The 24,746-nt window shown below is 20.9% G+C and overlaps 1 protein-coding gene across 4 annotated transcripts in view; it reads right to left on the reverse strand.

Annotated features, from left to right (window-relative positions):
* Positions 1-3,794: 3,794 nt before the first annotated feature.
* The window catches only part of LOC117175262 (inositol-pentakisphosphate 2-kinase), a 396,916-nt gene continuing 375,964 nt past the window's right edge, over positions 3,795-24,746 (reverse strand). For all 4 annotated transcript variants that reach the window (XM_033364969.1, XM_033364965.1, XM_033364966.1 and 1 more), the window contains 4 exons: positions 22,414-22,845; positions 16,970-17,185; positions 10,632-10,897; positions 3,795-4,088 (listed from right to left, as the gene is read on the reverse strand). In XM_033364969.1, the coding sequence (XP_033220860.1) occupies positions 3,869-4,088; positions 10,632-10,897; positions 16,970-17,185; positions 22,414-22,845 (1,134 nt within the window). In that variant the 3' untranslated portion in view covers positions 3,795-3,868. The remainder of the gene's footprint in view (positions 4,089-10,631; positions 10,898-16,969; positions 17,186-22,413; positions 22,846-24,746) is intronic.

Genomic DNA, 24,746 nt, shown 5'->3' on the forward strand with positions numbered 1-24,746 from the left:
CTCCTGGGTTATATTGATCTTTTTAAGTTGAATTTTCAAAAAAAATAATTAAATTTTCAAAACAAGCAAAAATTTCGAGAATAAAATTGAATTTTTATCCCAATACTTGAATTTGCCACCTAGAAAGCTGAATTTTCAACCAAATATTTAATATTGAACAAAAAAAACTCATTTTTAGCTAAAAAGACTAATTTTCTACATTTTTAATCAAAATTATAAATTTTTGAACCCGAAAGACGGGTTTTTGTTAACCAAGTAGTTCAACTTTTACAAAATTAGTTGAATTTTTAATTAAAAAGATCAATTTTCAACAAAGTAGTTCAACTTTTACCCAAATTTCTGATATCAGATTAAAATTTGAATAATAAAACAATTTCACAATATTAAAAATTGAAATATTTTCAGTTTAGAATTTTGGAAACTGTATCATTTAAAATTCAAAGGAAGAAATTGTATTATTTTTAATAAAGCATTAAAAATTGACAAATTTTATTTTGAATGCAAGAATTTGGAATCTGAATAATTTTAGATTAAAATTTAGAAAATAAGACAATTTCAAAAAATTAGAAATGGACAAATTTTGAAATTAGAATTTTGAAAATTGGATAATTTGAAATTCAAAGAAATTGAAATTGTATTATTTTTAATTAGAGGCATTCAAAATTGAATAATTTTAGACTAAAAAAATAAAAAACTCAACAATTTCGTCGGTAAGCAGTTGAAATTGTATAATTTCCAACTAAAAGCATTCAAAATTAAACAATTTTATTTTTAATGGAAGAATGTCAAAACTTTCCAGATTTCAGATTAATATTTTAAAAAGAATATAATTTTAATACGATAAAAATTCAAGTATTTTCAGATTAGAATTTTGAAAATAGATTCATTTAAAATTCAGAGAAATGGAAATTGTATTATTTATAATTAAAAACATACAAAATTGAAAAATATTAGACTGAAATGCTGAAAATTGGACAATTTAATTAGTAAAAAGTTGAAATTGTATTATTTCTAATTGAAACCATTAAGCATTCGAAATTAAACAATAAATCATTTAAAAACGATAAACATTGAAATATTCTTATATGATAATTTTGTAAATTGGATTTAAAAAATGCAACGGAAATGCAATTTTCTAAATTCTAATTAAAAGCGACTGAAATGTTAAATTGAACAATTTCATTTTGAATTTAAGAATTTCGAAAATTTTCAGATTTCAGATCAATATTTTTGAAATAAATCATTTTAAAACAATAAAAATTGAAATATACTAAGATTAGAATTTTGAAAATTGGATCATTTAAATTTCAAAGGAATTGACATTGTATTAAATTTAATTAAAAGCATTCAAAAGGGAAAAATTTTCGATTAAAATGTTGAAAATTCGACAATTTCATTAGAAAGGAGTTGAAATTGTAAATTTCTAATTGAAATTATTCATAATTAAACAATTTTTTTTTAATGAAAGAATTTCTAAATTTTCCAGATTTCAGAATAATATTTCGAAAATAAGACAGTTTGAAAACGATTAAAACTGTATTATTTCTAATTTAAAGTATTTGAAATTGAAAAATATTGACTAAAATGTTGAGAATTGTACAATTTCATAAGTAAAAAGTTGAAATTGTATATTTTCTAATTGAGACCATTAAATATTAAGAATTAAACAATTTTATTATAAATTGAAGAATTTCGAAATTTTTGGATTTCAGATTAATATTTTGAAAATGAATCATTTAAAAAAATAAACATTGAAATATACTGAGATTTTAATTAACAGCGTTCCAAATTGAATAATTTCTGACTAAAATTTCGAAAATACAACAATTTCAAAACAATAAAATTTCAACTATTATCAGATTAAAATGTTGAAAATTTAGTTATTTAAATTTCAAAGGAATAGAAATTTTATTATTTATAATTAAAAATATTCAAAATTGAAAAATTTTAGGCTAAAATTTCAGAAATTCGACAATTTCATTCGTAAAAAGTTAAAATTGTAAATTTCTAATTGAAGCAATTAAACATTCATAATTAAACAATTTTATTTTTAATTAAAGAATTTAAAATTGTTCAGATTTCAGATTAATATTTTGAAAATAAATCATTTTAAAACGATAAAAGATGAAATATTTTCATATGATAATTTTGGAAATTGGATCAAATAAAATTCAAAGGAATTCAAATGGCCTAACTTCTAATTAAAATCGTTTAAAATTGAAAAATTTTTTATTCAAATTTTGAAAATTTGTCAATTGCATTAGAGAGGAGTTGAAATTGTAAAAAATTCAACAATTTTATTTTGAATTGAAGAAGTTTGAAATTTTTCTGATTTCAGATTAATATTTTGAAAATAAAATTATTTTAAAACGATAAAAATTTAACTACTTTTCTGATCAGGATTTTGAAAATTGGATTCTTTAAATTAAAAAAGGAACGGAAATTGTATTATGTAGTTTCGTTAGAAAGGAGTTGAAATTATTTAATTTCTGATTAAAAGATTTTAGAATACATTTTTTTATTTTTCAGGATTTTAAAAACATTAACAGAAATTTGAATCGTCTTATAAGATATTTAGAAGTTTTCAAAAAATATAAAACATAATTAAAATTGGAAATATAAAAAAAAAATGTAAAACAAAGTGTAGATTTTGGAAGTTTTCGAACAAAAATGTAAAAGCCTTTTTAAGATTTTGGAAGATTTCATAATAATGAATAAATATCTAAGATTCCATTTGAAAAAAATTTCGAAAGATTTCTAAAATTGTCGAAAAAAATCTGGAAGATTTTAAAGCAATTATTTAATAGATATTTATAAATTAAAAATAATATTTTCAAAATAAGATAATATCAAAACGATAAAAATTGAATTATTTTTAGTTTAAAATTTTAAAATTGGATTATTTGGATTTCAAAGGAATGGAAATTGTATTATTTCTAATTAACAACATTCGAAATTTCAGACTAAAATGTTGAAAATTCGACAATTTTATCATAAAGGAGTTGAAATTATAAATTTCTAATTGAAAGCATTATAAATTAAACAGTTTTATTTTTAATTGCAAAATGTCGAAATTGAATGGTTTTTTCTTTCTTAAAATTTCGAAAATAAGACGATTTAATAAACTTAAAAATTGAAATACTTTCAAATTAAAATGTTAAAATTTGGATTATTTATAATTGAAAGGAATTGAAATAATCTAATTTCTTATTAAAAGCGTTCAAAATTAAATAATTAAAAATTGTAAGCATTGACGGAAGAATTCCCAAATAAAAAAATCTAACAGTATGAGCAATAAATAATGATTCCAGTGAGACAAATTTTCTGTAAGAGATAGTTTTCGTGCCGAAAGTCAGATATCTAAAAAAAAAATAGTTTTTCTATGATTTTAAGAATCAAAATATTCCAACTGATGTCATTTCAAATGAAAAACACTATTTTTTATTTAAAAAATTTAAAACACAAAAAAAACATTAATTTTAACCATGTTTTTTGCAATTGAATTTTTTTGAACGTCGCTTCTTACCAATTTTTGAAAAATGATTGCATTTTAATCAATTACGGCCCATGTTTTTCGGGAAAACATTCTCTACAACTCTGTTTCCAATTTTTAAAATAAGTAAATAATCTTAAAATATAATTATTTCTTTAAAAAATATTTTCTTAAATAAAAAAATTCTTCGAACGATTTCATTAAAATTTAATTATTTTTCAAAAGATGGTAAGAAGAGTCGATCAGAAAAAATTCAATTGCAAAAAACATGGTTAAAATTAATGTTTATTTGGTGAATTTAAACATTCTTCATTAAAAATAATGCTTTTTATTTGAAATGACAGGATAGCGTATTGAGGAAGCAGTTTTTTTTTATCACAATGACGAATTCTCAACTCGATTTTGATTTCTGTGACTTAATTCGTCCTCAATTATGTGAATCACGGCGTTCAGAGTTTCCAGATCGCGACGACGATGCTTTTCGATTGAGTGAACGCTTTTTGGATCCAAATCCGAAATCCGGACACTCACGGCGAATTTAAGATTCTTCGAAATTTCTATCAAACTCGTCTCCGGAACTCTCTCAGATTCATTTCTGCAAAAAATAAAAGGCATAAATAAATTAAGCTAATAATAATTAATTAATAATTTTCTACAATAATTTATCATTCGCTCTCTTTTCAATTTTTTTTGTGTGGTGACTTTTTCTTTTACATTTTCTTTCCACTTGAAATTGTTTATTAATTAATTAATTAGTTTAAACGAATTAGTTTTAAGATCCTGATTTAGGAATTCTTTAAGTTTTGAAAGAAGTTTGCAATTGTTTTATTTTTGACGCTTCAAGCTTGCATTAAATAAACATTAAAATAATTTAAAACTGAAAATTTTTATTTTGATTTGAAGAATGTCGACATTTTTCAGATTTCGGATTAAAATTTGGAATATAAATGTTGGTTTGAAATTTCTTAATTTAGGTAGGTTTCCAATTTCAAAATTTTGTGGTTTAAAATATCAATCTTAAAAATTTTAGTTAACTTTCATTATTTAATATTTCGAAATTTAAAAAATTTCATATTGAAAAAAACGTTTCAATTTTAGTGAAAATTTATTTAAAAATTCAAATATTTTTATACGAAAATTTTGAAAATTGAATCATATGAAATTAAAAATAATTTAAGTTGAAAATTTCTAATTGAAAGTATTTAAAACTGACCAAATTTTATTCTAAATTGAAGAATTTCGAAATCTTTCATAAAAAGCTTAAATTTGAAATATGAATATTATTTTTAAATTTCGAAATTTTTGCAGGTTTCCAATTTCACAATTTTGTTATTTAAAATATAAATATTAAAAATGTCAGAACAATTTCACTATTACATCTTTCGAAATTGAAAAATTTTATATTAAAAAACAGTTTCAATTTTAGACTAAGTTTATAGTTAAAAATTGAAATATTTTCAGATTAAAATTTTGAAAATTGGATTATATTAAATTTGAAGGAATTGAAATTGTCTGATGTCAAATTAATTAATTAATTAGTTTGAACAAATTAGTTTTAAGATCCTACTTTAGGAATGCTTCAAGTTTTAAACGAAGTTTGGAATTGTTTTATTTTTGACGCTTCAAGCTTGAATTAAATAAACATTAAAATAATTTAAAACTGAAAATTTTTATTTTGATTTGAAGAATTTCGACATTTTTCAGATTTCGGATTAAAATTTGGAATATAAATTTTGGTTTGAAATTTCTTAATTTTGCAGGTTTCCAATTTCACAACTTTGTGGTTTAAAATATCAATATTAAAACTTTTAGGAAACTTTCACTATTTAATATTTCCAAATTTAAAAAATTTCATATTGAAAAAAAGGTTTCAATTTTAGTGAAAATTTATTTAAAAATTCAAATATTTTTATACGAAAATTTTGAAAATTGAATCATATGAAATTAAAAATAATTTAAGTTGCAAATTTCTAATTGAAAGTATTTAAAACTGACCAAATTTTATTCTGAATTGAAGAATTTCGAAATTTTTCAGAAAAAGCTTAAATTTGAAATATGAATATTGTTTTTAAATTTCGAAATTTTTGCAGGTTTCCAATTTCACAATTTTGTGGTTTAAAATATTTAAAATATCAGAACAATTGCACTATTACATCTTTCGAAAAATTTTCAGATTTTAAAATAAGCTTTGAAATATAAATATTAGTTAGAAATGTCTTAATTTTTGTAGGTTTCCAATTTCAAATTTTAGAATTTTGTGGTTTAAAATATAAATAAGAAAACTTTCAGAACAATTTAACTATTTAATCTTTCCTAATAAAAAAATTTTACAGTGAAAAAAAAATTTTTCCATTTTAGTGAAAATTTAGTTAAAAATTCGAATATTTTCAAATTAGAATTTTGAAAATTAGATCTTTTGAATTTTAAGGGAATTGAAATTGTATTATTTCGAATTAAAAACATTCAAAGTTGAGTCATTTTGAACTAAAATTTCTAAAATAAGACAATTTCAAAAGGTTATAAAATTGAAATATTTTTATACGAAAATTTTGAAAATTGGATCATATAAAATTAAAAGAAATTTAAATTGCAAATTTATAATTTAAAGAATTTAAAACTGTTCAATTTTATTTTAAATTGAAGAATTTCGAAAAAATTTCAGATTTTAGAATAAGATTTGGTATATATATCTTGGTTAGAAATTTCTTAATTTTTGCAGGTTTCCCAGTTCAAATTTCACAATTTTTTGGCTTAAAATATAAGTATTAAAAATGTCAGAGCAATTTCCAAATTAAAAACTTTTATATTTAAAAAAAAGTTTCATTTTTCATCTAAATTTAGTTAAAAATGGAAATATTTTCAGATTAGAATTTTTCAAATTGGATCATCTGAATTTCAAAGGAATTAAAATTGAATTTTTTTTTAATTGATAGTGTTCATTATTGAATAATTTTCAACTAAAATTTCGAAAATAAGATACTTTCAAAACGTTAAAAATTAAAATATTTTTATATGAAAATTTTGAAAATTGGATTATATAAAATTAAAAAGAATTGAAATTGCAAATTTCTAATTGGAAGTATTTAAAACTGAAAAATTTCATATTAAAAAAAGGTTCCCACTTTAGTCAAAATTTAGTTTAGAATTAGAATATTTTCAGATTAGAATTTTGAAAATTGAATCGTTTAAACTTCAAAGGAAATTAAATTGAATAATTGAAAGCATTCAAAAATGACGAAGTTTATTTGGAATTGAAGAATTTCGAAAAAATTTCAGATTTTAGAATAATCTTTGGAATATAAATATTGGTTTGAAATTTTTTTATTTTTGTAGGTTTCCGGCTGCAAATTTCACAATCTTGTTGTTTAAAATATAAATATTAATCTTATGAAAATTTCACTATTTAATCTTTCGAAATTTAAAAAATTTCATATTAAAAAAAAGGTTTCAATTTTAGTGAAAATTTAGTTAAAAATTCAAATATGTTCAAATTCGAATTTTAAAAATTGGATCGTTTGAATTTCGAAGGCATTGCAATTGAATTATTTCGAACTGAAAACGTTCAAAGTTGAATAATTTTAAACTACAATTGAAATATTTTCATGGGGAAATTTTGAAAATTGGATTATATAAAATTAAAAGGAATTTAAATTGCAAATTACTAATTGAAAGATTTTCAAACTAATGAATTTTATTTTGAAATAAAGAATTTTGAAAAATTCTCAGATTTTAGAATAAGCTTTGGAATTTAAATATTGTTTTGATATTTCTTAATTTTTTCAGATTTTCAATTAAAAATTTCACAATTTTGTGGTTTAAAATGTAAATATTTCAAATTTCAAAACAATATCACTATTTAATCTTTCCTAATTGAAAAATTTTATATTAAAAAAAAAGTTTCAATTTTAGACTAAATTTAGTTAATAGTTGAAATATTTTCAGATTAGAATTTTGAAACTTGGATCATTTGAATTTTAAAGGAATTTTAATTCTATTCTTTTTTAATTGAAAGGGTTCAAAGTTGAATAATTTTAAACAAAAATTTTGAAAATTAGACACTTTCAAAACGTTAAAAATTGAAATATTTTTATATGAAAATTTTGAAAATTGGATCATATAAAATTCAAAGGAATTGAAATTGTCTAATTTCTAAATAAAAGCGTTCAACATTGAATATTTTCAGACTGCAGTTCTTTTAATTGGACTATTTCATTAGAAAGGAGTTTAAATTGTAAATCGATAATTGAAAGAATTTAAAACTAAACAATTTTATTTTGAAATAAAGAATTTCGAAAACTTTCAGATTTCAGATTAAAATTTGGAATAAAAATAGTGGTTTGAAATTTCATAACTTTCGTAGTTTTCCTATTTCAAATTTCACAATTTTGTGGTTTAAATATTTAATTATTAAAAATGTCAGGACAATTTCACTATCACATCTTTCGAAATTGAAAATTTTCATATAAAAAAACAAAGGTTTCAAATTGAGTCCTTTTTAAATTAATTGATTTATTATTTGAATATTCTAAATTGTTGAATTTCAATTGTTAACGTATAAAATTATATAATTTTTTTAATTGTTCTAAATCGTATAATACCAAATCGAAATATTTAATTTGGACAGTTTTTACAGTAAAGGATTTGTAAATAAAAATGTTTTAATTAATACCTCCAGAATAATTTTCAAACAATGAAAAATGAGAACAATAATTTATAAAATTTAAGCCTTAAAACCCAGAAGGTTTCAGAATCAGGCATTAAAGCTTAAATTATTTTTTATTTGAAAATGTTCCAAAATATTGAACATTTGAAACTTAACTTAAAAGAATAAAATTACGAATTAAAAATCTTAAAATTACTAAATGTATAAAAAAGATTTTAATATCACAATTTTTGGTGACTTAAATTTTTTTTAGTTGTAAATGAAGTTCGGATTCGTTTGAGTTTTAATTAATTAAAAATTACTTTTTATTTTGACCTTTTTTCAAACAATAATTCAATTTTTAGACTTGAAGGTTTTCTCATTAAAAAGAATTTGAGTTTATTATTTTTTCGTTTGAATTTGTTGAATCAATTCTAACCTTTTAAATATAATAACAATTGAAAATTCTAAAATTTCAGCAGTTTTAACTCTAAAACAATTTAGTTTTTAATATTAAATTGTCAAATTTGAATATCTTTGAATTGAAAATGATTTAAATTCGAAAGTTACAAAATGTTCGTTACTTTTGAACGTTTTAAATTAGAAATTATACAATTTGAATTCCTTTAAATATTAAATAATCCAATTTTCAAAATTCTAATCTGAAAATATTTAAATTTGTAACGTTTTAAAATAGCCCTTTTTCAAAATTTTAATCTTAAATCATCCAATTTATAAAAACTTCAATTCCAAATAAAATTGTTCAATTTCGAATGCTTTCAATCTGAAAATAATTCAATTTTTAACGCATTGAAATTGCCTTATTTTCAAAATATAAATCTGAAATCACTCGAATTCAAAATTCTTCAATTTAAAATTAAATTGTCCTATTTTGAATGCTTTGAATTAGAAATTAAACAATTTCAACTCATTTCTAATGAGTCTCCCATTATAAAAAATTCTTTCACTTTTTTTTATTTTGATGTTTAAAAAATTTGATTTTAATTTGATTTCATAATATTCAAAAATATACATATTGTTTAAATATTTTTAAATTTGAAATTTTTTTGGAAATTCTTTTAAATTTCCAAATATCTGTTATAATGATTCAAATTATTTTTCAAATACTACAAATTTAAAGAAATTGCTTTAATATCTTCTAGATTTTTGTCGACAATTTCTCTTTAAATTAATTATTTCAAAATAAGAAATCGTTTTAAATTTTCCATGTTATTTTAGAAATGTCTTTTTATTATTAAGAAATCTTTCAAAATCTTTAAAAAGCTTCGAAATATTTTGTTCAAATCCTTCAAAATTCAAAACTTTCTTTTACATATATTTAAATATTTCAAATTTTAAATAATTTTTAATATTTTTTTCAAAACTTGTAAATATCTTTTAATACGATTCAAATTGAACTTTTTTTTAAATCTTGCAAATAACATTTTTTTTCTAAAATCTTTCAATTAGATATAACACAATTTCAACTCTTTTCTAAGGCAATTGTCTAATTTTCAAAATTTTAATCTGAAATTATTCAATTTTGAACGCTTTGAATTAGAAATTACACAATTATTTAAAATTCTGAAATTTTATTTTTATTATATTTCAGATTCTTCAAAAACATATTGTTTACATTTTTTAAAAATCTTTTTGATTTAAAAATTATTTTTAAATTGCTAAATATCTGTTAAATGATTCAAATTTTTTGTTCAAATCCTACGAATTATAGGGAATTGCTTTAAAATCTTCCAGATTTTTTTCGACAATCTTGGAAATCTTACGAACTTTTTTTTCAAATGGAATCTTAGACATTTTTTCATTATTATAAAATCTTCCAAAATCTTTAAAAGGCTTCTAAATTTTTTATTCGAAACCTTCAAAAATCTACACTTTGTTTTACATTTTTTTAAATATTTCAAATTTTAAATGATTTTTGATATTTTTTTCGACACTTGTGAATATCTATTAAAACGATTCAAATTAAAAATTTTTTTAAATCTTGCAAAAAAAATTTTTTTTCCAAAATCTTTCAATCAGAAATTAAAAATTTTCAACTCCTTTCTAACGAAACTGCCTAATACAATAAGAAATTTGAAATTATTCAACTTTGAAGCTTTTAAATAGAAATAAGACAATTTCAATTCGTTTGAAATTTAAATAAGCAAGTTTTTAAAATTTTAATTATTATCATTTTAAATATTTTATAGTATGAAATTTTTCAACTTTGAGAGCTTTTGATAAAAAATGTTTCAATTTCAAAATATTTAATTTTAAACGATTTTATTTAGAAATAATAAAAGTTCAATTCCCTTTCATTCCATTTGAGATATTGCCCTTTTTCGAAATTTTACCTATTCTAAAATTCGGAAACTTTTATATTCAAAATAGTTCCGAATATTTTCTTTAAATTCTGAACACATTTAATTCAAAATTATTATTTATTAATTGTTTCAAATTTTTTTAGATTAATATTTAAGAATTAGCGTAACTTACTGATTAATTTCTTGAAAAGCGATAAGTATCGAGCAATCCCTAGCTGTACGAAAAAGAAGATAATTTTCGAGAGCAGCTAATTGTTCCTCAATTGGAAAATTTCCTATTATATTTTTATCTTCAGCCGTGAGGCTTTCTCGGATTTTTTGTTTGCTACTATTTCGATGATTCTGGATTACAATTGGATCATCAATAAATATTTCCACCTCCTTCTCGTTTATATCTTCTTTCACGGAATGATATTGATCGCTGATTAGGAGAGATTTCTGGAACAGAAAAAATACTATATTAAACTAAATAATATTTAAAAAAATATTAGATAAATTTTCGAAAATAAATTAATTTTTCACCCAAACAGATTAATTTTTTAACAAAGTAGTTTAACTTTCAAAGAAATAGGTTAATTCTTAACGAAAAATGAAATGTTGATTTTTTAAACAAAAAATAAATTTATTCTTAATCAAAACCAGTTGAATTATACTTAAAAAATTTCTAGTTAAATTAAATATTTATTCAATTTTCAAGCAGAAAAATTTGCTATGCATAAAAGAAAAAAATATTTCAGCCAAATTGTTAAACGTTTAAGTGAAAATGCGTATTTTCTCTAAAACAGTTGAATTTGAAAAAAAGAGTTAATTTTAAACTAAATAGTTGAATTTTCAAACCAAGACAGATTGTTCACTAAAGAAAGAAAAAATTTTTGTCAACAAAAATTTTAATTTTAAATCAAGAAAGATTTCTAAGTTTAGAAGAAAAAAAATCAACTAAATTGATGAATTTTTAACAAAATATACGAATTTGCGGACAAATAGTTCAAGAAAATTTTATTAATCAAAGATAGAGTAATTAAATTTGCAGTAAAAAAAAGCAACAGAAAACAAATTTTCATCAAAAGAGTTCAATTAAAAAAATAATAAACAGAATAGTTGAATTTTTTACCAAACTATTGTATTCTTCAGCCGAAAAGATGAATATTTAACCCAAAAATATGAATTTAAAAAAAAAGAGTTAATTTCAACGAAATAGTTGAATTTCGAGGTAAAAAGTTAAAACTTCAACCAAAAGAAACGAATTTTCAAACCAAAAAAAAAAAAAAATTTTAACCAAAGAAGGTGAATTCTTAAATAAAAATGTAATAGTTGATCTTTCAACCACAAAACTATTTTTATTTTAAATCAAGGCAGATTTTTCAGTCAAAAAGAAAGGAAAAATCAACAAAATTGTTGAATCTTCTAACCAAATATTGAATTTTTAAGTCAAAAGAGAACTTTTTCACAAAACTGTTGCATTTTTGAACCACAAAAAAAGAAAATTTTACGAAGACACGAATTTCTAATGTAAAAATACGAACTTTTAAAAAATCTGCTGAATTTTCTACCAAAAATGATTTTTTATTCAGGAAAGAAAAAAATAGTTTAAAAAACTTTTGAATATTTTAGTCATAAAGCAACATTTTCTACAAAATAGTTAAATTTAAAAAAAAGTTAATTTTCAATCAAATAGTTGAATTTTCAACAAAAAAAGTTGACTTCCAAGGAAATAGTTTAATTTTCAATAAAAATAGTTAAATCCTTAACCAAAAGAGATCAATTTTCAAACGAGAAATACAAATTTGTAATAAAAGCGTTTAATTTCCAATAAAGAAAGTTTTTTCTGTTAAAAAAGAAAAAAAAATTTTTATCATCGTCAAAAAATGTAATAGTTGATTAATTTTCTACCAAGTAATTACATTGTTTAACAAATTATTAAATTTTCTACAAAAAAAAATTTTTACAAACCAGTTGAATTTTTGAACTTAAAATATGATTTTTCGAGAAAGAAGTAAAAATATTTTATTATTATACATTAAAAAATATTTAAATTTTATATTAGTAATATCTGACTTTAACCAAAAGAACGCATTTTAAAGAAAATATTTAAATTTGTAACCAAAGAGATACATTTACCACTCAAATATGAAATCTTTAACAAAAAATTAATTTTTAACAAAACAGTACAATTACACTAAATAAGATTAATTTTCAACCAAAAAAAGAAGGGATTTTCAACATTAAAGTTAAATTTTTAACTAAATAGATGAATTTTCAACTAAAAAAGAGATATTTTAAACCGAAAATGGAATAATTATAGACGATGAAATTAATTTTCAACCAAATATTTGAATCTTCAAACAAAACATATGAATTTTCAACCAAAAAAGTTAATTCCCAAAAAAATAGTTGAATTCAAAACCCGAATGGATGCATTTTCGAGAAAAAAGATAAAATTTTTACGCAAAGATATGAATTTTTAAATAAAAAAGATTTTTCTGTTAAAAAATAAAAAAAAAATAATAGTCGTCAAAAAATGTAATGTTTGATTGATTTTACACAAAATAATTACATTTTGGACCAAATTATTGAATTTTCTACACAAAAAGACAATTGTTTACAAACCAGTTGAATTTTTGAACCTAAAATATGATTTTTCGAGAAAAAAGTAAAAATACTTTATTATTATATATTAAAAAATATTTAAATTTTATATCAGTAATATCTGAATTTAATTAAAAGCAGAACGTATTTTGAACAAAATATTTACAGTTGTAACCAAAAAGATAAATTTTTCACAAAAATATTAAATATATGACCAAAAAAATTAATTTTTAACAAAGCAGTACAATTTCAAACCAAGTAGTTGAATTTTTCACTAAATAAGATTAATTGTTAAACAAAAAAGAAGGGACTTTCAACAAAATAGTTAAATTTCAACTAAAAAAGAGATATATTAAACCGAAAATCGAACAGTTTCAGACAATAAAATTAATTTTCAACCAAATAGCTGAATCTTCAAACAAAATAAATGAGTTTTTAACAAAACCTTTAAATTTTTAACAAAAAAACACAAATTGTTAACAAAACAGTTGAATTTTCAACCAAAAAAGTTAATTTGCAAAAAAAAAAGTTGAATTATAAACCCGAATGGACGAATTTTCATCACAAAATATAAAATTTTTACGCAAAGATCTGAATTTTCAAAAAAAGTGTTGAAAATTCAACCATAAAACGTTTTTCAGTCAAAAAAGAAAAAAATTTTTTAACTAAATTGTGGAATTTACAACACAAAAAGACGAACTTCCAACAAAGTATTTAAATTTCCAACTAAAAAGGATGATTTTTTAGCCTGATTGCCGCAGAAACTGTTTCAGACAATAAAATTAATTTTCAACCAAATAGCTGAATCTTCAAACAAAATAAATGAGTTTTCAACAAAACCTTTAAATTTTTAACAAAAAAACACAAATTTTTAACAAAACAGTTGAATTTTCAACCAAAAAAGTTAATTTGCAAAAAAAAAGTTGAATTATAAACTCGAATGGACGAATTTTCATCACAAAATATAAAATTTTTACGCAAAGATATGAATTTTCAAAAAAAAGTTTTGAAAATTCAACCATAAAACGTTTTTCAGTCAAGAAAGAAAAAAAATTTAACTAAATTGTTGAATTTACAACACAAAAAAACGAACTTTCAACAAAGCGTTTAAATTTCTAATTAAAAAAGATAATTTTTCCACAAAATTGTTTCAGGAAAGAAAATTAATTTTTCACCAAAAAAGTTGAATATTCAAACAAGACATATGAATTTTCAATAAAATATATGAATTTTTAACCAAAAACCACCAATTTTTAATAAAGCATTGAAATTTTCAACCAAAAAAGTTAATTTCCAAAAAAATGTTGAATTCAAAATCCGAATGGAAGAATTTTTGACGAAAAAAGATAAAATTTGTACCCAAAGATATGAATTATCAATAAAAGAGTTGAATTTTCAATCAAAAAATATGTTTCTGTTAAAAAAGAAAACAAATGTTAATCGTCAAAAAATGTAATAGTTCGTTAATTCTCCACCAAATAATTATATTTTGGACCAAATTATTGAATTTCCTACACAAAAAGACAATTATTTACAAACCAGTTGAATTTTTGAACGTAAAATATGATTTTGGGAGAAAAAAGTAAAAATTAAATTAAATAAAAAATAATTAAATTTTATATCTGTAATATTTTCTTTTAACCAAAAGAAGAACGCATTTTGAACAAAATATTTACATTTGTAACCAAAGAGATAAATTTTCCACTAAAATATTAAATCTTCTACCAAAAAAAAATTAATTTTTAACAAAGCAGTACAATTTTAAACCAAGTAGTTGATTTTTTCACTAAATAAGATTAATTTTTTACCAAAAAAGTTGAATATTCAAACAAGACATATAAATTTTCAATAAAATATTTGAATTTTTAACCAAAAAACACCAATTTTTAACAAAGCAATGAAATTTTCAACCAAAAAAGTTAATTTTCAAAAAAATAGTTAAATTAAAAATCCGAATGGATGAATTTTCGACAAAAAAGATAAAATTTTTACCTAAAGATATGAATTTTCAGCAAAAGAGTTGAATTTTCAACCATAAAACGTTTTTCAGTCAAAAAAGAAAAAAAATGTTTAACTAAATTGTGGAATTTACAATACAAAAAGACGAACTTCCAACAAAGTATTTAAATTTCCAACTAAAAGGATGATTTTTTAGCATGATTGCCGCAGAAATTGTTTCAGAAAATAAAATTAATTTTCAACCAAATAGTTGAATCTTCAAACAAAACAAATGAATTTTCAACAAAACCTTTGAATTTTTAACCAAAAACGACAAATTTTTAATAAAACAGTTTGAGTTTTCAATCAAAAAAGTTATTTTGCAAAAAAAAAAACAGTTGAATTCAAAACCCGAATGGACGAATTTTCATTTTAAAAAATAAAATTTTTCACCTAAAGATATGAATTTTCAATCAAAAAAGATTTTTCTGTTAAAAAAGAAAAAAAATTTAATCGTCGTCAAAAAATGTAATAGCTGATTAATTTTCCACCCAATAATTACATTTTTAAGCAAATTATTGAATTTTCTACAAAAAAATACAATTTTTTACAAACCATTTGAATTTTTGAACCTAAAATATGATTTTTCGAGAAAAAATTAAAAATATTGAAATTTTATATCAGTAATATCTTAATTTAAACAAAAGAAGGCAGAATTATGAACAAAATATTTACATTTGTGACCAAAAAGATAAATTTTTCACTAAAATATTAAATCTTCAACCAAAAAAAAAAAAATTTTAACAAACCAGTAAAAGTACACTAAATAAAATCAATTTAAAAAAAAAGAAGGGGTTTTCAACATTTTCGAGAAAAAAGACAACATTTTTACTCAAAGATATGAATTTTCAACAAAAGAGTTTAATTTTTAATCAAAAAAGATTTTTCTGTTGAAAAAGAAAAAAATTTTAATAATCGTTAGAAAATTTAATAGTTGATTAATTTCCAACCAAATAATTACATTGCGTACCCAATTATTGAATTTTCCACACAAAAAGACAATTTTTTACAAACCAGTTGAATTTTTGAACCTAAAATATGATTTTTCTGGAAAAAAGTAAAAATATTTTATTATTATATATTAAACAAAAAAATTAAGTTTTATATCAGTAATATTTGAATTTAACCAAAAGAAGAACGCATTTTGAACAAATATTTACATTTGTAACCAAAGAGATAAATTTTCCACTAAAATATTAAATCTTTAACTAAAAGAAATTAATTTTTAATAAAATAGTACAATTACAATAAATAAGATTAATTTTCAACCAAAAAAAAAAGGATTTTTAACAAAATAGTTAAATTTTCAACTAAAAAAGTGAAATTTTAAACCGAAAATGGAACAATTTCAGAAAATAAAATTAATTTTTAACTAAATAGTTCAAATTTTTACCTAAAGATATGAATTTTCAACAAGAGAGTTGAAAATTTAACCATAAAAAGTTTATCAATCGGAAAATAAAATTTTTTAAAACTAAATTGTCTTAATTTTTAGTCCAAAAATAATAAAATGTCTATCCAAAGAGATGAACTTTAAACAAAATATTTGAATTTTCAACCAAAAAAACCTTTTTCAGTCAAGAAAGAAAAAAATTTCAACTAAATTGTTAAATATTCAACAAAAAACTTAATTTCCAAATAAATAATTTTAATTGGAACCCATCAATTTAAAAGGAAAAACGAGAAAATAGTGGAATACGGTAAAGACCGTGAAGCCTGAGATAAATAAATAAAAATTTTGATCATTAATAGACTAAAGAAAAATAGTTTAAATAAAAATTGAAGTTATTTTTTAATACCATTGAAATATTAGGCTAGAAGACTGGAATTTGTGTTTAGAAAATAAATTTTAGTTTCAAGATTTTGATAAAAGAAAGAAACCAGGGTGAATTTTTAATTCCACTTTTCACTGGAATATTAACTCACTATGCTCTTGGCCAAATGTGTCCAGTGTGGTATATTTTCTCGAGATTCGTAAATATCAATCAGACTGGAATAGATGATTTCGTTGTCGAGAATCGGCGAGAATTTGGAGAAGATCCAATAAATGACGTCGGCTCCGTGGCAGTGTAGTCTCTGAATTTCGAGAATTCGTTCAAGAACTGAACCCTGGGGCAAGTCGGTACTTGTCAAATCGCATTCCTGAAAAAAGATTAAATCTTAATAAATTTAAAAGAAACTGGGTTAAGAATTTATCAAACGTTTTTATCTCAGAGAAAAAAATCAATTGCAAAAATTACAAGGAAAATAAAATAATCTATCACGTGAACGTGGAATTGAGAAAATTGAAAAAAATTAAGACGAAAAGTATTTTTTTTTCTTCAAAAATACAAAAATAAATTGTATCAAGACAAAAATAGATAACAAAAATATCAATATTAAAGTAAAAATATTACATTTTCAACAGAATGGATATTTTAATTAAATAGTGAAATTTTACATTAAAACTATGAATTTTTATCCTTGCACATTAATTTTCGACTAGAAAGACAAGATTTTAATAGAATGATTAAATTTTAACAAAATATATGAATTTTTAAACAGAATATTAATTTTCCACCAGATAGACACATTTTCAAGAAAATAATTCTATTTTAATTAAAGAGATGAGTTTTCAACAATAATGATGAATGTTAAAAAAAAATCATTTTCAACAAAGTAGTTCAACTTTCAATCAAGTATTCGATTCTTTAAACAAAAAGGGAATAGTTTAATTTTTAACTAAGAAAAATAATTGTTGTAATTTAAAAAAAAAAGTTTTTTAGTATTTTAGTTGAGGATTTGTCTAATTTGTTAAAAATTTGACTTCTTTCAATTTTTAATTTCTGGCTGTAAATTCATATTTTTAAGTTGAAAATTCAAGTATTTGGTTAAAAATGCATGAATTTTGTAGAAAATTTACTTTTTTCGTAGAAAGTTTATTTTTTTGGTTAAAAACATAACTATTTTGTTGAAAAAAGGGAATAGTTAAATTTGTAACAAAGGGAAATAATTTTACAAAAAAATAAGATATTTAAATTTTAATTAAAGACTTAATTTTCAACGAAAAAAAGTATTTTCAACAAAATATTTCAATTTTTAAACACATAAATAAATCTTCAACCAGAAAAATTAATTTTTAACCAAATAGTTACATTTTAAATCGAAAAAGTAAATCTTTAACCAAAAATAGAATAGTTAAATTTTTAACTAAGAAAAATAATTTTACAATAAAAAATAGTATATTTAAATTTTAATTAAAAAACTTAATTTTAAACGAAAAAAATGTATTTTCAACCGAATATTTCAATTTTGAAACACAACCAAAAAAGGAATAGTTAAATTTTTAGTTATTAAAATTCATTTTCAGTACAAAAAAACGTATTTCCCACAAAATATATAAGATTATCAATATATAAGACCGATAAGATGAATCTTAAACCAAAAAAATGAGTTTTTAACCAAATAGTTAAATTTTTAACTAAGAAAAATAATTTTACAATAAAAAATAGTATATTTAAATTTTCATTAAAAAACTTAATTTTAAATAAAAAAGGGTATTTTCAACAAAACCTTCCAATTTTTAAACACACAAATGAATTTTCAACCAGAAAAATTAATTTTTAACCAAATAGTTCAATTTTCAATCGAAAAAGTAAATCTTTAACCAAAAATAGAATACATAAATTTTTAGTTATTAAAATTCATAATTTTCAAGCAAATAGTTAAATTTTCCGAAAAGTAAATAAATTTTTAAACCGAACGAAAGGGAATTTTCAAAAAATAGTTAAATTTCAAAACAAAGAAATAGTTAAAAATTTATTACGAAAATGAATTTAAAAACAAAACGATGAATCCTCAACAAAGAAAAATAATTTTCTACAAAAAAAGACGAATTTTTAATAAAATATATGAACTTTCAAGTTAAATAGATAGATTTTCAATAAAAAAATTAATTTTCAACAAAACAGTTAAATTTTTAACCAAGAGATTAATTTTCAATCGAAGAAATGAATCTTTAAAAAAATCATTTAATATTTCAACCAAAACAAGATTTTTAAATGTAACAAATAACAATTTAATCAAAAGAGATTTTCAAACCAAATCTAGGAATTTCCGCCAAATAGTTGAAATTTAAGCAGAAAGACAAATTATCAATCCCAAATTATAAATTTGCAGCAAAAAATGAATTTCCAACACAAAAAATTTATTTTCAATTAAACAGTTACATTTTCAACAAATTAGTGAAATTTGAAATAAAAAGAACTAAAAAGTTGTATTTTGAAAGAAAAAAAATGTTAAATTTTCGATAAAAAAAATGAATTTTCAACAAAAAAGTTCATTTTTAAACAAATCGTCGAATCTTGAAACAAGATTTTTAGTCGAGAAAGAAACAAAATTCAACCAAATTTTTGAATTTTGAATCCAAAAAATGAATTGTGAACAAAAGATAAATTTGTAACTGTACTTCAAACAAAAAAGAATTAAATATTAAATCAAAAACAATTGAACTGATCCAAAAAGAAAGATGAACTTTTAACTAAATGTTTGAAATTGCTTACAAAAGAAATGAAATTTGAATCAAATAATTGAATTTAAGAAACAAAAAGTTAATTTTAAAACAACCGTCGAATTGACAACCAAATAGTTAAACTTTCAATCAAAGGAGTCGAATTTTCAACAAAATAGATGAATTTTTAACAAAAAAGTTGAATTTTCATTCCAAAAAAACGAATTTTTTACAAGGCAGTTAAATTTTCACCAAAAAAATAAAATTTCAACCAAAGAAGGAAAAGGTTGAACAAAAACATTAAAATTTTTAAGAATTAGAAAATTAGTTGTCTTGGTTGGCAACGTAAGTGTGTTTTTTGTTTTTTTTTTCAAATTAGTTTTTTCTTTTTTGGTTGTAAATTAACTTTGTAACTGAAAATGTAACTATTTATTTTTTGGTAACTGTTTGCTTGAAAATTTATGTACTTTCTTCAAAATAAAAATTTTGTGTAAAAAATTAATTTTCTTGGTTGAAAATCCATCGTTTTAATTAAAAATTGAGTTATTTTACAGATAAAACGTCTAATCGGATAAAAATATAAATTATTAGAATCTTTTTATTTTTGTAAAAATGCAACTGTTTTCTTAAAATAAATTAGCTGAGAGTTTCACTATTTTATTCAAGAAAGTTTTTTTTTTAATGAATTTTTGGTAATTGATCATGTAAATGTTCTATTTATATTAGAATTTTTTGGTATAAAATTAATTTTCTACGTTAAAAACGCAACAATTTTGTTAAAAATTTGTTCAGATTTTTTTCTTTTAACGTAATTTTTTGAACTCATAATTCAACTGTTTGAGATTTGCTGAAAATTCATATTTGAATTCATGTATTTTTTAAATTAATTTTCTACCAACAAAAATTAAAATATTAAACCAGATAATAGTATTACTTTAGATATTACATTTCTGGTTGTAAATTAATTTTTTTGTTTGTTAAAAATTCAACTATTTGGATAAAAATTCATGTATTTTGTTGAAATTTGACTTTTTTTGATAGGAAATTAATTTTCTTGTTTGAAAACGTAACTATTTTGTTAAAAATTTATTTCAAAAATTACTTTTTTTAAATATTCCCCTTCTGGTTGTTAACTAATATTTTTTAGTTGAAAATTTAACTATTTGATTAAAAATTCATGCATTTTATAGAAAATTTGACTTTTTGGTAGAAAATAAATTTTCTTAGTTAAGAATATACCTATTTTGTACAAAATTCGTACGCAATTTTTTTCTATATTCCATTTTGGGTTTCAAATTAATATTTTTGTTGTTGAAGATTCCAGTATTTGGTTGAAATTTGACTTTTTGGTGGAAAATAAATTTTCTTAGTTAAAAACGTAAATAACTATTTTATTGAAAATTTGTTGTTTTTTTTTTTGTTGAAAATATAACTATCATGTTGATATTTTTAAAAAATAATTTTTATATGACTTTTTGACTTTTGGTTCAAAAATAATATTTTTTTGTTAAAAATTCAACGATTTTGTTGAAAGTTTCTGAACTTTGTTGAAAATTCGTTTTTTTTGTTGATTAAAAAAAATATTTTATTTCTGATTGAAATTAAAATTAAAATTATTTTTCTTGGTTGAAAAGTAATATTTTTTGGTTAAAATTCAATAATTTAATTGAAAATTTATAAACTTTGTTGAAAATTTGTTTTTTGGTGTTTCAAAAATATATTTAATTTCTAATTGTAAATTAAAATTTTTTAGTTGAAAATTCTAATATTTGCTTGAAAACTCGCGTATCTTGTTGAAGACTTTTTAGGTAGAAAATAAATTCTCGGTAAAAAATTATTTTTTTGAAGTTAAAATTTAACTCTTTGATTTTTTGTTGGAAATAATATTTTTTATTTGAAAGGCTAACTATTAAGTTAATAATTAATTTTATTTTACTGAAAACTTGACTTTTTTGGTAATATTTTTTGCAAAAAATTATTTTAACTAAAAATTTAACTGTTTGAATTTTGGTTGAAAAATAACATTTTTTATTTGAAAAGTAAACTATTAAGTTGCAAATTCATGTACTTTACTGAAAAGTCGACTTTTTCGGTTGAAAATTAATTTTCTCGGTTGAAAATGTATTATTTTTTAATATTCCATTTCTGATAGCAAATTAGTATTTTTTAGTTGAAAATGAAAATATTTGGTTGAAGATTTCATTTTTTTGGTAGAAAATTATTTTTCTTGGTTGAAAACGTAATTATGTTATTGACATTTTTTTTTCAAATAATTATTTTAACTAAAAATTTAACTGCTTGCTTTTTGATTGAAAAATAACATTTTTTATTTGAAAAGTTAACTATTTGGTTGAGAATTTATTGTATTTCGATTCAGGTTTGACTTTTTTGGTAGAAACTTAATTTTCTTGGTTGAAAACGTAACTATTTTGTTGAAAATTTATTTTTTAATATTCCATTTCTGTTTGTAAATTAATATCTTTTAGTTGAAAAGTCAACTATTTGATTGAAAACTTCATTTTTTTGGTATAAAATTTGTTTTCTTGGTTGAAAACGTAACTATCCTGTTGACACTTTTTAAAAAATAATTTAATTTAACTAAAAATTTAACTATTTGATTTTTGGTTGAAAAAAATATTTTTTATTTGAAAATTCGAGTATAAGGTTAAAAATTCATGTATTTTGTTAAAAATTAAAAAAAATTGATAGAACATTAAGTCTCTGGATTGAAAATCAATAATTTTAATTTAAAAAATCACTATTTTTCAGGAGAAATGTCTAATCGGTTCAAAATGGAAATTATTAGAAAGTTTTAAACGTCCAACATGACAAAACGAGAAGAATTAATTATTACTTATGATGCTTAATTCTAAAAAGCTACCTCATTCGTGAAGTAGAGAAGCTTCTTAGTCTTGGCCACGATTTCCGGACTAAGACGTGAGGGAACTTCGATATCCGGACTTATCTCGAACGACATCGGACTCCGGCCCGAGTCCCTCGTGTCCTGACCCTCGTTAGGGAACTCTCGGAGAAGGGCTTCCCGTACCAGGGCAAAGAAGAGGTCGAAATGCTTGTCAGCCAGGTTGCTGCCAGCTGTCTCGGTAGCACCTGGGAACCACTCCCTGAAAACGCTCTTCAGATCGTTCGTCTCGGAATCTTGATCGAAGACGACGACTCCGTCTTTGAAGATTTTCAAATTGTTCTGAGGATCCTCAAGGAGGCTTTTTAAGGCCCGACGCATCCGATCGGACTCTCCTGAGAAGAGGTCCAAAGGACAATAATTGCTTCGACTTGATATTGTTCCTTTCTGCAACTGAAAGTACAGATTTTGATTTAATTTAGGAACCTTTAGTAATTTTTAACTAAAAAATTTTAATTTACAATCAGAAATAAAATATTTTTTATATCAATAAAAAAAAAAGAATTTTCAACAAAATTCAGGAACTTTCAACCAAATCGTTGAATTTTTAACCAAAAAATATTATATTTGAACCAAAAGTCAAAAAGTTATATAAACATTATTTTTAAAAAATATCAACATGATAGTTACGTTTTCAACCAAGAAAAATAATTTTCTACTAAAAAAGTGAAATTTTCAACAAAGTACATGAATTTTCAAACAAATAGTTATATTTTCAACAAAAAAAAACAACAAATTTTCAATAAAATAGTTATTTACGTTTTTAACTAAGAAAATTTATTTTACACCAAAAAGTCAAATTTCAACCAAATACTGGAATCTTCAACAACAAAAATATTAATTTGAAACCCAAAATAGAATATAAAAAAAATTTTCAATACGAATTTTGTACAAAATAGTTATGTTTTTAACTAAGAAAATTTATTTTCTACCAAAAAGTCAAATTTTCTATAAAATGCATGAATTTTTAATCAAATAGTTAAATTTTCAACTACAAAATATTAATTTACAACCAGAAGGGGAATATTTAAAAAAACTAATTTTCGAAATAAATTTTTAACAAAATAGTTACGTTTTCAAACCAGAAAATTAATTTCCTGTCAAAAAAAGTCAAATTTCAACAAAGTACATAAATTTTTTTCCAAACAGTTGAATTTGTAACAAAAAAAAATATTATTTTTTCACCAAAAGTCAAACAGTTAAAAAAATTTATTTAAAAAAAATTTCAAAAAGATAGTTACGTTTTACACCAAGAAAAATAATTTTCTACCAAACCAAATAATTGAAATTTCAAATAAAAAAATAAAAACGAAATATTAAAAAAAATCAACAAAAAAACGAATTTTCAACAAAATTCAGGAACTTTCAACCAAATCGTTGAATTTTTAACCAAAAAATATTATTTTTGAACCAAAAGTCAAAAAGTTATATGAAAATTATTTTTTAAAAATATCAACATGATAGTTACGTTTTCAACCAAGAAAAATAATTTTCTACTAAAAAAGTGATATTTTCAACAAAAGAAAAAAAACAACAACTTTTCAATAAAATAGTTATTTACGTTTTTAAGTAAGAAAATTTATTTTCCACCAAAAAGTCAAATTTCAACCAAATACTGGAATCTTCAACAACAAAAATATTAATTTGAAACCCAAAATGGAATTAAAAAAAAAATTTTCAATACGAATTTTGTACAAAATAAGTATGTTCTTAACTAAGAAAATTTATTTTCTACCAAAAAGTCAAATTTTCTATAAAATGCATGAATTTTTAATCAAATAGTTAAATTTTCAACTACAAAATATTAGTTTACAACCAGAAGGGGAATATTTAAAAAACGTAATTTTCGAAATAAATTTTTAACAAAATAGTTACGTTTTCAAACAAGAAAAATAATTTTCTACCAAACCAAATAGTTGAAATTTCAAATAAAAAAATAAAAACGAAATATTAAAAAAAATCAACAAAAAAACGAATTTTCAACCAAATTCAGGAACTTTCAACCAAATCGTTGAATTTTTAACCAAAAAATATTATATTTGAACCAAAAGTCAAAAAGTTATATAAACATTATTTTTAAAAAATATCAACATGATAGTTACGTTTTCAACCAAGAAAAATAATTTTCTACTAAAAAAGTGAAATTTTCAACAAAGTACCTGAATTTTCAAACAAATAGTTATATTTTCAACAAAAAAAAACAACAAATTTTCAATAAAATAGTTATTTACGTTTTTAACTAAGAAAATTTATTTTCCACCAAAAAGTCAAATTTCAACCAAATACTGGAATCT

The sequence above is a fragment of the Belonocnema kinseyi genome, chromosome 6 (genome assembly GCF_010883055.1).
Source record: "Belonocnema kinseyi isolate 2016_QV_RU_SX_M_011 chromosome 6, B_treatae_v1, whole genome shotgun sequence".
Taxonomy (NCBI): Eukaryota; Metazoa; Arthropoda; class Insecta; order Hymenoptera; family Cynipidae; genus Belonocnema; species Belonocnema kinseyi.